The following is a 12,339-nucleotide window of genomic DNA, read 5'->3' as shown; positions in this document are numbered from 1 at the left end:
GGGTCTATCTGTCTTTGTTCTTGGTCTTGATTAAAGCAAATATTTCCTACAAGAAAAAGATGCTGTTAATTCCTCCATTCTCCAAAGTCTACCCTGGAGCAAAAGGAGGTTTCATCATTTGTGCCATCCTAGTAGGAATGTAAACAGCTGGGGGAGAATCAAGATGTTGTGGACCAAAGTACATTTTACCTTGATGCCATTTGCATACACATGCAAATATTCTCCATAAAGTAACTACCATACATTTTGGAGGGTAGTAGTGACTAAAAACAGAATTTTGGCATTGTATGTTTTCAACATTGTCCTTTCATTGCCCTTCTTAGTCTTTTTAATTACATTTAACCGGGTTTTGCTTGTAGGACCAATAGCAGAGAGATGAGTGCATGTCTTATAAGTTAAAATAGCAGAAAGACTATTTATTTGTTCCCACGGTTGAAAACCGTGTGACTGATCTGATCCATCTACTTCCTGTAGTCTTGGTGTGTCTAAATAGCACTGAATGTTGACATTCATTACCCTGGTGAACAGCCAAGAAAGCATCTTTAGTTTCTGATGCACATGACTGAAGCTCTGCTATCAGCTGAAATCGGCTCCTGACGACTGGGATGGAAATTTGGTGTTGGAACAATTCCCGTCCCTCACTCACCCTCTCCAGTTCATTGTTCACCTCTGAACCTTGCAGCCCTTTCACAGCTCTCTGGGGCTCGTCATGGCATGTGTTACTGGTTTCACTTCTGTTTTTCCTACTCCTGTGTACTAAGAGTCTCCACGCCCACAACTTTATTATTGTTAGCATTTTCTTTGTAGTATATTTGGTTATGTATTTTGGAAAGTTTTCTTTATGCTCACCCAGCATGAGACCTTGGACAGGCACGTTTTTGACACTGTGACCTTCTTACAGAAGAAAAAGGGTTTTTGTTGTTTTCATTTCTTTTTTTTTTTTTTTTTTTTTTTTGAAGATGCTCTAGGAGGCAGTTTGCCCAATGTGTTGTCTAGCATGTGAGTTCTAGCTTAGGTTGAAGGGTACTTTTAAAGAAAAGACCAGCAGATGATGAAAAAAATCAGGCAAACTTACTTCTCTTGTTTGGCTCTCTTTCATGCTTATCTGTGATAAATTAAATAAAGACAACATCTTGAATTTAAAAAACAAATATCACCTGTCTTTAACATAGAAAGCTACCTTTAAAACAGATGGAGAGAACTGTTGTCCTTCCAGAAATGTACAGAGAAATGAGTGAGAAAGCTTGATGAGCATTACTTTGATTTGGGTACATTTCTGTAAGTGCTTCCCTCTCTTTTTATTTCTTAATCTAATAGTGGAATGCATGTATAGTGTGCTTAGGGTGGCCTTTTTTCCAACCAGGAAATCAGATTGGGAACATAACCTAAGGTGCATCATCTATTCAGACAACTTCCTGGGGCAATCATTCAATTTCTAGGTTAAAAAACCAACCAAACAAAACAAAAAGAAGGTAAGAAACCCGTAAAACTTTGAAAATCCTTCATCTGCTAGTTATCTGTTCATCTTCATCTTCATAACTTCATCTGTTAGTTATCAATCAAATGTACTATGGGAAGTCATGTTTTGGATAATTGAAGTCTGAGGGAGTATGCTTTGATATAGAAAAGCTGTGAGCGGACTATGCAAGTGTCTGAAGGTGTCTGCAACACCGATTTCCACTTTGAGTAGTGCTTTGAGTAGTACTGTCATCTAGTCAATGTGTACTGTAATGACAGAAAGAATTATAAATGGGAGTTAGTTAAATGGGGAAAAATTTCTTAGGCTGAAGCAAATTACTTCCAGGAGTACATAATTTTGCAGATTTGAATTGCTCCATTTTCATGAAAAGTAAAACATGGCATTCTCTTCATCAAAACTGAAGAAAAGCATAGTCTTCTGTTCCTCTGAAGCACCGTTGAGTCATGGCCATGACTGAAACAATGGTGTGAGATTGTTTTCTGCGTGTATGGATGGTCTCATCACTTGAATTTTTGGTCAAGGTGTTTATGTTGAATTGCTTTTCTCTGAGCTGTTGTTTAGTCACACAAAATACATGGAGAAATAATGCTCTGAAGGAGTACCAAGAGAACAAATATGTATTGCTATTAGCAAAGGAAAAGAATTGGAGCTGGAGCAGTAAACTTCACATTCAGAAGGTTAAGGGATGAATTGTAAGAAGAGTTACAAAGTCTTTTTCCTAAGCTGTTATCTTCATTCACATTTTCATTTGTTTAGGCTTTGTTTGGTAGATGTATAGCTCAATTGGTTTGACAGAAGTGAAAACAGTTCAGTACAAACCAGTATCATTAATTATTTCCATGTGTTACATTCGGTTTAAGTCTGGAACAGAATAACCTGTGTTGAAATTGTGAATACTTTTTTATGTTTTTGTCAGCCCTGGATTATTTAAACTTCAGAATCATAGCTTAACTCATTTAGTGAAACCGTATAAAATAAGCAATGCCTGGTTTCTTTTGAGGGATGAAAATTTTACTTTTTTTTACCGTGAAATGTCTGAGCAACCACATCTCATTTGGCCATTTTTCTGTTTCAGACTGTACCGTGTAGTGTGGTCTGTTAGAATTGTTTGGCTTCAATGTTACAATGAGATAGGGGCTTCTTATTTTTCTTCTCTTTCAGGTAGCCACTTGGACTCTGCAGGTGCTGTTGTACTTTCAGATTCTCCCTCTCTGTACCGTACACACTCTCTTATGCCACTAGAGCCTGTTTCCCTCTTATGTGCAAGTCTACAACAAGAAATTTTTGTTGTTGAACTGGAAAAGTATTTTTAATCTATAGTACATAAGCAAGTAAAACATTACTAATGTTTCAGTCGATAGTCTTACAGGTGCTTTTGTGTGTGTATTCTTTTAAAGAAAATGACCTATTTGTAAATGCAGTTTTGTCTATTTGTTTTCCCCTGACATTTTTAAAACAGCTGAAAGAGTGCAGAACAAATGGCTTTCATGCCTAAGAAAGCTGTTTGCTTTCTTAAAGAAATCCCTAGACAAAATCTATCAAATGTATATTTGGACAGCATTGTCACTTTATTTTTGTTACTGTTTTATAGATTACCAGTATATTAGTAGAACAAATACAGTCTTAGGAATGTAGCATTTTGTAAGGTGATGATTTTCCAAATCTGTTTGTTCTCTTCATGCTAGAATTGGCGTAGAACTGAATCAATTACTCAGGATTAGACCATGTACCACTTTAAAGCTTTCCTGCTTTTAAGGTCCGATCTATACTTCTTCCTCTTCCCTTTTCTATTATATATATGCAGGAAAGTTTGTTAGCTATGTGGTGTATAGGACTGAAGTATTTCAGAAGCAATATAGCTGTGTCTGGTTTTCAGGCATTAATATCGTGTATTTACTGTAGGCAGAAAAATAAAGGGGTGTGCGTGCTACAGTAGTTAGAAATGGTGTTAACACTTCAATTTTCTTTTTGAAGAAAATCTTTTCTGTGATTCTTCTTTACAATGCACTCATCATTAGTCTCAGGTGGCAATCTGTTCTCTTGTTCTCTGCCCTCAAAATGTCAGATTACCAAATAGTATAACTGTTGGGATCGTTACCTGTGTGCCTACATATACAACATAGGCGTTACTTGCATTCATACACAGCTCTTAAACTGTGTTTATGCCCTGGAGTGTACATTTGCATCATATTCATCATAGAATGGGTTTTCACACAGAGTTGAAATCTGTGTACTTAGGGGTTATTTTTAGTTTTACAGCTTTGTATTGGTCTCTTACACAAGTAATGATGAGTGAAAGCCAGAACAATTGGGCACATTCATTTAAACACAACATAAGTAGTTGTTCCAGCCTTAGCTGTACCCTTCTATAATTCTAAGATCATATCATATTAATATATCAGTGCTTTGGTTAAATTGGGGTAGTGTGCTATATCATGTTTTCCCATCTGCTCATGAATGCTCTTAACAAAACATGCCCAAAACACTATTTTATTTCTCTTCTTAGTCCCACTGTGCAATTGCTAGAATAGCTGTAAAATGTGGAGTAGCATTCATGATCTCATATGCAGCTGCTCTGAACAGCATCAGGAAGGCTATCAAGGAAGTGGCAGAAGCAACATTGATAATGTTTTCCAGTATCTTCTACTTCTTTTAATATGAATAAAGAATTATTGTAATTAATACTGAAATACTTTAGTAATAAGTGGCTTCCTGCTGACCTAAGTTAAAATACGTTGCTGTGTCTTCAGGCTTCAAAGGACAATAAAGGGGTATAATGGATATTGTTCCCGTAAGTGTAAAATGCTATTGCAACAGATAATCAGGATGTGCTAACTTCATTGAATGATCATCTTTCTTAGATTCTAGTTAATGTTATTTCAAACACTTCCTTTGTTTCTCATGAACAGTAACTGGATTGTGCTGTTGCATCCAAATCGCCACTGTTTCTCAATTTTAAATACCTTATTTCATCTACTTTGAAGAGAACTCCTCTCCCACTTAACTTTTGTTGGAGACTGCTCATTTAGCTTGGGAGATTTTCTAGCCATTCAAAAATCATTTGCTTTTGTTACTGGAATTACTTACATCACTTTCTTTTTAATTGTCATGTAAAATGTCACCTAGATTTATGGTGACTATGGATTGTTGCTTGTATGTGCATTGCAGAATCTAGCCAGGTAACTCTGTGTGCTATGAGTCAAGAGGAGGAGCTTCTGCACCATTTGGAAAGTTAGAAAGCCTGCAGGTGCCAAAGTATCTTTTGATGTCTGTGGATGCTGGGTTGGTTGGTTGAGAGAAGTGCTCCTCCTTGTGGAAGTCTTGGAAGGGGTAGGACATGACAGTGCAGGTACAATGGCATTTCACGAGGTCCTGTGGGTGATTTTGCTACCAGACAGTGTCAGTCCAGAATCTGATATGTGAGAGGACCATTTTAGTCCTCCCCAACTTGTCTCCCATTTCAGCAAAACTGGGAAATAAGGTTATACTGTTTAAATTAACATGAAAGGAAACTTCCAAAGTAAGGTAGCCCTTGCTTGTCCTCTGGCAGTACAGATTCCATTCTCCTTTACAGTTTGCAGCATCTGTGTGTTGAATGGGCTTGCACAGTATTTTGAAATAGTGAAGACACTTTACGTGTCCTGGTTCATCTCAGTTTGTCAAAAGTGATTGTATTTTTAAAGAGCACACAGTATGTGCTGCAGAAAAAAGTCAAGTTAGGACTTCCTAGATCTGTTGAATTTACTGCTTTATCTTATTTTTTTTTTTTCCTATTTTTTTTTTCCTAGGACATGCAGACAGGCAGTATATATGTGATGCGAATCATTAAATTACATAAAAACACCTGTAAATTCTTCTGAATTACTGGGAGCATTGTAAATGCAAAACTGCAAGTTGCTGCACCTGAGCTGGGGGATGTAGGGAGCTCTCTGCTGTGTTTCAGAAACTGGCAGCTGAGCGTTCAAGGTTTATTGCTGCCTTCATGTGCAAAAGGGCAGAATTAAGGGGAAAGTACAGAGTTCTAACTCGGCATTAATTCAACTTTAATATTTAGCCGTGTTTAAAAACTTACCTTTTTTCAGTCTGGTTTTGAAGGGATTAAGAAACCCTCTTTGCAGGTCTCTTCTCCATGTTTAAAGGCCAGTGCTGAGTTAAGAAGTCCAGTAAGACTTGGATTTGGAAAGCCTTTGATCATGACAGAAGTTTTTCTGCTTTCCTTCCTCCTGTTTTCTGCATGTTTGATTTCAGTTGATGACAGTATCCAATGGTCAATATGTAGATATTATATACAGAAAATGTCGCTCCATGTCTTCGTTAGGGTTCACTTTATTTGTTGTGCTATCTGATCCAACTGGTAGAAGCAGTGGGGATGTAGGCAGGTTGGTATGTGGGGTAGGGAAGTTAATGAGACTGTAAACACAATGCTGACAGCTTAGTTTTAATTTTCTCTCAGATCCCCCCATACTTTCATTTCAGTGTTGTGTATGTCTCATGAAGGACTTGTCAGCATAAGATATTAAGCAAATGGGAACACTTTATTCCTAGTGTGAGCTACTGTTTAGCCTGCATTGAACTCAGTAATTTTTGCTAGCTGCTGTTTGAACCTGCCTGGCAATTTGTTGGTATTAATGACTGAGGTGTGCCTGGAGTAAGCTACTCTCCCTTGCCTCATTTTGTATAGAGTCAAAGCACTGGAGCCCACCACCTGGGAAGATGTGGTAGTAGATACCAAGGTCAAAAAGCTTCTGTAGAAATCACAGCTGAATATTTAAAAACAACTTCTTAGGTCAGGAGAGATTTGGTCCTACAGTCTGCCTTCATCTGAAAATAAATACCATTCCTTTAAATACCATTCCTTTATAGTAAGATGTACCTTAACAAAGATGGTAATTAGCAGGGAAGTTCGTTGAAGGGTGAGTGATGTGAGCAAATTATAGGCAAGAATCTATAAAGTACCAGTGCAAAAAACTTACAGTCAAGCCAGTTCTCTGTCAGAAGTCTTCTATTCCTGCAAGGACCCACATCGGCTGTTCTGCTGTGTGCACAAAATATCTGTGAGTTGTAACAGTCAGTTCTGCATGTCCCTGATGTTGTTCTGCCAGCATCCGCATGAAAAGAACTTCTGCTTTCTTTACTCACTCTGTCTGTATTTTTCATCAAGGAATAAACACAATAAAGTGTTTGGTGCTGAAGTAGCAAACAAATCTCTTGTTAAAGCTTTTAAAACTGATGGCTATTACCACAATTTTGTTGTTGTCATTTCCACAGGCCTCAGTGCGGTTACTACTAATAAAAAATGAATCCTTGTGGCTTGGTTTGTGTGTGTTCTTTAGGTGCCAGTTCATGTCTGATGCAACACATGGGAATGCGTACATGGAAAACGTAGTGCTTCACTTGTGGAATAAAGAAGCAAAACATCTGAGAGAAGTGAATTAATCCATTTATGTGAGCTGTGGAGAAGGCATATTGCCCTGACAAGTAGGGGACATAGATAATCTAGAACTACAAATCCTGTCCTGGCACGCTGTAATCTTGGGTAATTCATTAAGTTGACATTACCAGAATTTAGTTGTAGAGTGCATTGAATGAGAACTGTGCACTTGCATCTGTTCGTGCAGAGTGAGTGTAACAAACAATATTTCCAGAACAGGTCCTGAGATCTTGTAACAAATCCTTGTTAATAAAATCATGCAGAAGTGATAATAATGTCATTGCAATTTTAATTTAAAGATGCACGTTGATATTTGCAGTTGGTCTCTGTAAGGCATGTTCTGTTTGAGGAGCATTTCAAGTATTTTTATCAGCTGCAGATTACTGCAATGGTATGTGTGTGTGGAAAAGCTGGTCAGAGTGAACATAACAGCATAGCCAACGTGTTCCTGCCTGTTCCTATTATTTTAGAAGTGTTTTTAATACAGCTAGTACTGTAGCTGAGTGTCTAAATAATCCTGTATCAAGGGAAATTAAGTGACAGTGCAGTGTAGGTGAGCACCTGAGGTTTCCATGTTACTATAAGCCACTACCTGTGCAGTGGCACTCAAACAGATGTACACATGTGTGCTTCCCTAGCATTGTGGAACAATGGCTTTTCACCTATCTGAGAACTGCTTCTTGTCCTAGGACAAGTTTAACAGCTTGTGTAGTCTCTCAGTTCCACATAGGTTGGGGCTCCCATGCATTATTTTGCTATACTAATTTGGTGTAGTTCTTGCTTTTTCTATAGTTAGAAAGTTCCTCTTTAACCTGAAAGATACCAACGTTGCTGCTTGTTGTAGTAACATTTGTCTAGAAGTAAAATGAAAATATGATCAGATGGGATGGACTTAGGAATCTATGCAACACAATTATATAACTTTTATTTCAAAATTGCACCTAAAATTGTCTCAGGGGGCTGGAGTTTGATGTTTAGCAAATGCATTTTCAAATATGTAAGATTAAATCTTTCCTTTATGGAGGATCCTGAATTCTGACCAAGGTACAACAACAGCATGGTGTTACAAATCTTGCCTTACGCAGGAAACAAAATGTGCTTTTTTTTTTTTTTTTTTTTTTTTTTTTTTTTTTTTCCTGAGAGCATTGGGCCTTCATAAATCTACATATTCTTGCTTTTCCTTTACTTTGCCTGACTCTTATAGTTCTCATGAGAAGAGACACTGTTATAAGTGAACTATAGTTACTCTTATTGCTGGCTGCTTCTTGCTGCATCACAGCAATGATATTCTCTGGAACTATTTTCTCAGTGCAGGAACTACTTTTTTTGTAGGAATCTATAGAGCCTTAAGTAACACAGAGACTACCTTGAAGTTGGAACACACATCCAAAGTATGTAGGAGAGGGGAAGGAAATGCCTTTTCACCATGTAAACTGTTTCCACTGGGTGGCAAGGAGGAGTGGCGGGTAGTGGTGTGTGTGTAGCAGAAACTGACCAGAATTATTAACTCTTAGTGATAGCATTATGCAAGAGCCATTGTTTTCTCTGGTACTTACATACATTTGTGGGTGCCACTTCAGAGGAGTGGAGCAATCACTGGGGAAATGCCTCCCTCCTTCTGGTTGAGGAGGAGGTTGTCTAGCATGGCAGTGTTTTCTGCTTACCTGGTTGGTCCAGAGTGGCTGCTTTTCTAACGCGCTTTGAGAAGCCTGTTAGAGTTTCTGGGTTCTTCTGTCTTCAGAATCACTCCATCCTAATTTCTGTTGCTGATTGTACTCTGTTGGTCTGAACATGACAAAATTGCTCTTGTTTTTTGTTTTCTTTATCCTAGTGGCTTTTTTCTCTCCTATTATTTTTCTCTCTTCTGTGGGTTACCTGACTTCTGGTACCTATCGCTTTCTCACTCCCCAAACTTTGCTAGGATGGTTGCCTGTTGGTTGACCTACACATGCTGTTACAGGAACCCTGGTTGCTAGGTGTGACAGTTCAACAAAACAAAAAAGAGCTTACATCAGTGGGTATTTGTGCAGACTGCACCAAGGTGCTGCTTCTGCCAGTATGTATAATAGCAGCATCCACAAGAAAGGTGAGAAAATTGTCACAACCTTCACTGTAGTTGTAGTCTATGCTCATGGATCTTTGCTCAGTTAGTTAATTCTTTTTTCCAGGAAGCTTTCAACCACAAGACTGTAGAATTCTATCTTTTCAGAAGCCCGCCTTTTGGTTTGGGAAGGCACACAGAGTAGTTTCCTTGTGCTAGAGGTTTTGTAGCCCATCGCCCGAGTTTCAACAAAGACTGCAAGTATAACAGACTTTATTTTTGGAACTGTAATGTGAAACTCTGACATGGTACTATTCAGTATTGCTTACAGCTGTGTAAATCTGAAGGAAGAGAGATTTGAGAGAGGAAAAAGAAAAATATTTATGCTGACTGTTTTCTGCACCAATTAAGTGCTCAGGAAGAAGTTGATGTGACTTCAAAAAAAAATTGAAATGTGATTTGTGGCATACTATGTAATGGAGCCTGAAATATCTGTAGCAGCTAATGTATTACAGTTTTTAAAGTTTTTTATTTTTCCATCTGGATAAATATCTCATGTTTAATATCTTCTTGGTTTAAGTGGCTTTCAGTCTTCTGTCTTTACATCTATAATGGCATTCAAATAATACCAGGAAGGCTTTCCCCTCTGGGTATCTTCTGAGTGTGAAGGAGGAGCAGGAGGGCTACTCTATCTTTGAAAAGCTGTCAGTATGTGTTACTGTAAACTCCTAGTAAACTATGTTTAACTAGGACTATTAAATTGATGTTTTCAGATGCTACAAAGCCTGCGTAAGGGAAGACATGTCAGCATAAGGTGATATACTGTTACTTTGAGGTTCTAAATTGAAATGTTTAGTTTCTACCTTAAAAGCTTTGTCTATCTGAAGCTACCTCTCAGTTTTGACCTATCATCTTAACGTTTTTTTACAAGATGTTTTCAAATCCCACTTTAACTACATGTCCTCTTGTTTCCTGCCAAGAGAAGCAAAATAAGTTCTGTTGCTGGAAGCGTATGGTGTTCAAGAACAACTCTGTAAAGGAGATTATTTTTCCTCCATTTTTATCATCCTTTTCCTTTTCCATTGACTGCGTAAAGTAAGTCGGGTAGTGATAGACAACTGCAGCAGGTGAGCAGGGACTTGGAGTCTTCCTTATTCTTGAAGTCACTGTGTGAGGTTAGTGCTAGCAAAGCAGGAGGAGAATGGTGATGTAGTAGGAAAAACTTCTGTGTTCATTGACTTGGAGATTAACCAAGCTTGCATGTCCTCAGAAAGCTGATGTGCTGATCGTGCTGTGGAGAATATGGTAGCAGTTATTTTTCTGGATGTTTTGGATAGACCTGGTCATCTTTCTGGGATGACAGAAGGTGCTAAGTGCCCACCCATGACACTTTGCTAAAGAAGAGTAATATTGGTATTTCAGCCTTGTGCAGTTAATTGCAAGACACACTTCAAATGATGTATATGAATAGTTTAAATTGCACCTGATACAGTGCAGTGAGCAGCTAGAAAGCAATTCTGAAAAGAGGACTTGTACTAGCCAACAATGACCCATGTGGCAGTGTGAAGTTTCCTTCAGGCAGCCAGTACTGAAAGAGCTAGAGCAACTTTCTGAAAAAGTCAGTCCTCGTGTATGAATTGCATCCTTCTATGAGTCTTCAGCAGAGATCCTGTCAGTGTCCTGTGGTATTGCTGAGATGATATGGCACGTGACTGTAGTTGTGCATATCAGTGCAGCACTGGAAGTGTATGAGTTTGTGCTGCGGGAGTTAGATGGTTTCTCAAGGTCAGCCTGTCTTTGTATTTGTTACCTGAACATCAGTTCTTTATAAAAGTTGTCATACAGCTGAAGAGGAAGAGAAGGCTTCTGTTTCAAGCTCTCTAAAGACGTGCTTTTTGTCACCAGCTTGACTTGACAGGCTACTGCCATTTGTCAGAGAGCTCAAGCTAAGTACAATGGGGATTTCATAGAACTAAAAGCCTCTGCATTTAACTGAAACTTGAAGGTAAATGTTGTACATTGGACCTGGTAAAACCTTCTATGTAAGATTTGTGAATCCTATAGGGTAAACCCCGGTACTGTTTTAACATAGTGAAACAGTTAACCACCCTCAGTGTTCTCAGTACATACTGTAAAGTGATCATGTTTTATTTCACACTTTCCCACTGCCTGCCCTGACAATACAGATTTTTATTTTATTACCATTACTTCTAATTTAAGTATTTATTTAAATTAAATTCATTAGAATTAGGCTTTTATTAGTATTAGGTTATGAATGGATGAAGGGCAATCTCTTGCCCTCTACACATGTAAATTTCTCAGGGTGGAATCCTCCAAATTTTCCATTCTCACGGCAATGGCTTAACAGCTCAATGTCCAGGTAGAGACCAATAATAAGTCATATCCCTCAGGGGTCGGTACTGGGACTAGTACTGTTTAACATCTTTGTTGTCAGTGATGTGGACAGTGGTATTCAGTGCATCCTCAGCAAGTTTGTGCATGACACCAAGCTGTGTGGTATGGTCAAAGTTCTGGAGAGAAGGGATGATGCCATCCAGGTGGAGCTGGATGGGCTTGAGAGGTGAGCCTACGTGAACCTCATAAAGTTTCCAGGACAAGTGCAAGGTGCTGCTGCTGGGTCAGGGCAATCCCAAATGTGAATACAGGTTGGATGGAGAAGGGATTGAGAGCAGCCCTTATGAGAATGACTTGGGCGTGTTGGTGAATGAAAAACTAAGCATGAGCTGGCAGTGCAGGCTTACAGCCCAGAAGGCCAACCATTTTCTGGTCTGTGTCACAGGAAGTGTGGCCAGTAGGATATGTGAAAAAATATGTCCTACTATGCGTGTGCACTTTTCTAATGATGTTTTCAAGGAAGTGTTGTTGCAGATTATTTACTCAAGTTTTATTTGCTTTCAAATCTTTCTGTTAAATAGATGTTTTTATCTTTTTCAGTGTGTAAGGATCCTCCCTACAAAGTTGAAGAATCTGGGTATGCTGGTTTCATTTTGCCAATTGAGGTTTACTTCAAAAATAAGGTAAGGAATCACTTTTCATTTAAAAGAGAAAAAACAAAGAAACAAAATAAAACAAAAACTATATGGAAGTCTTTTAAGATGTGTGCTTTAATTCATAAACGCAGTTATAATTAATGTTTAAGGATGCATTTGTAACTGCTTTTAATTCAAAATCACTAATGTTTAGAAACATATAACTGTATTTAGTAGATAACTCTGAAGTTAGGATTACCTAATAAATTAAAGAAGATGAATTATTCAGTAGTTATTTAGAAGAACACTTATTACTCAGAAGTAGACAGGCTTTAAATAATGCTTCAGAAAACTCAAAAGCCACTTTAAAATTTGAAGAAAGGAAGCTGATCTTGAT

At 38.2% G+C, this 12,339-nt stretch overlaps 1 protein-coding gene across 4 annotated transcripts in view; it reads left to right on the top strand.

Annotated features, from left to right (window-relative positions):
• Positions 1-12,339, top strand: part of MLLT3 (MLLT3 super elongation complex subunit) — a 142,994-nt gene that overhangs the window by 53,776 nt on the left and 76,879 nt on the right. For all 4 annotated transcript variants that reach the window (XM_082783786.1, XM_082783785.1, XM_082783784.1 and 1 more), the window contains exon 3: positions 11,908-11,990. In XM_082783786.1, coding sequence (XP_082639912.1) covers positions 11,908-11,990 — 83 coding nt within the window. The remainder of the gene's footprint in view (positions 1-11,907; positions 11,991-12,339) is intronic.

The sequence above is a fragment of the Aythya marila genome (genome assembly GCF_965140915.1).
Source record: "Aythya marila genome assembly, chromosome: Z".
NCBI classification, from domain to species: Eukaryota; Metazoa; Chordata; class Aves; order Anseriformes; family Anatidae; genus Aythya; species Aythya marila.
Note: the sequence above shows the minus strand (reverse complement) of the source record. Positions and strands in the feature narration are given on the sequence as shown.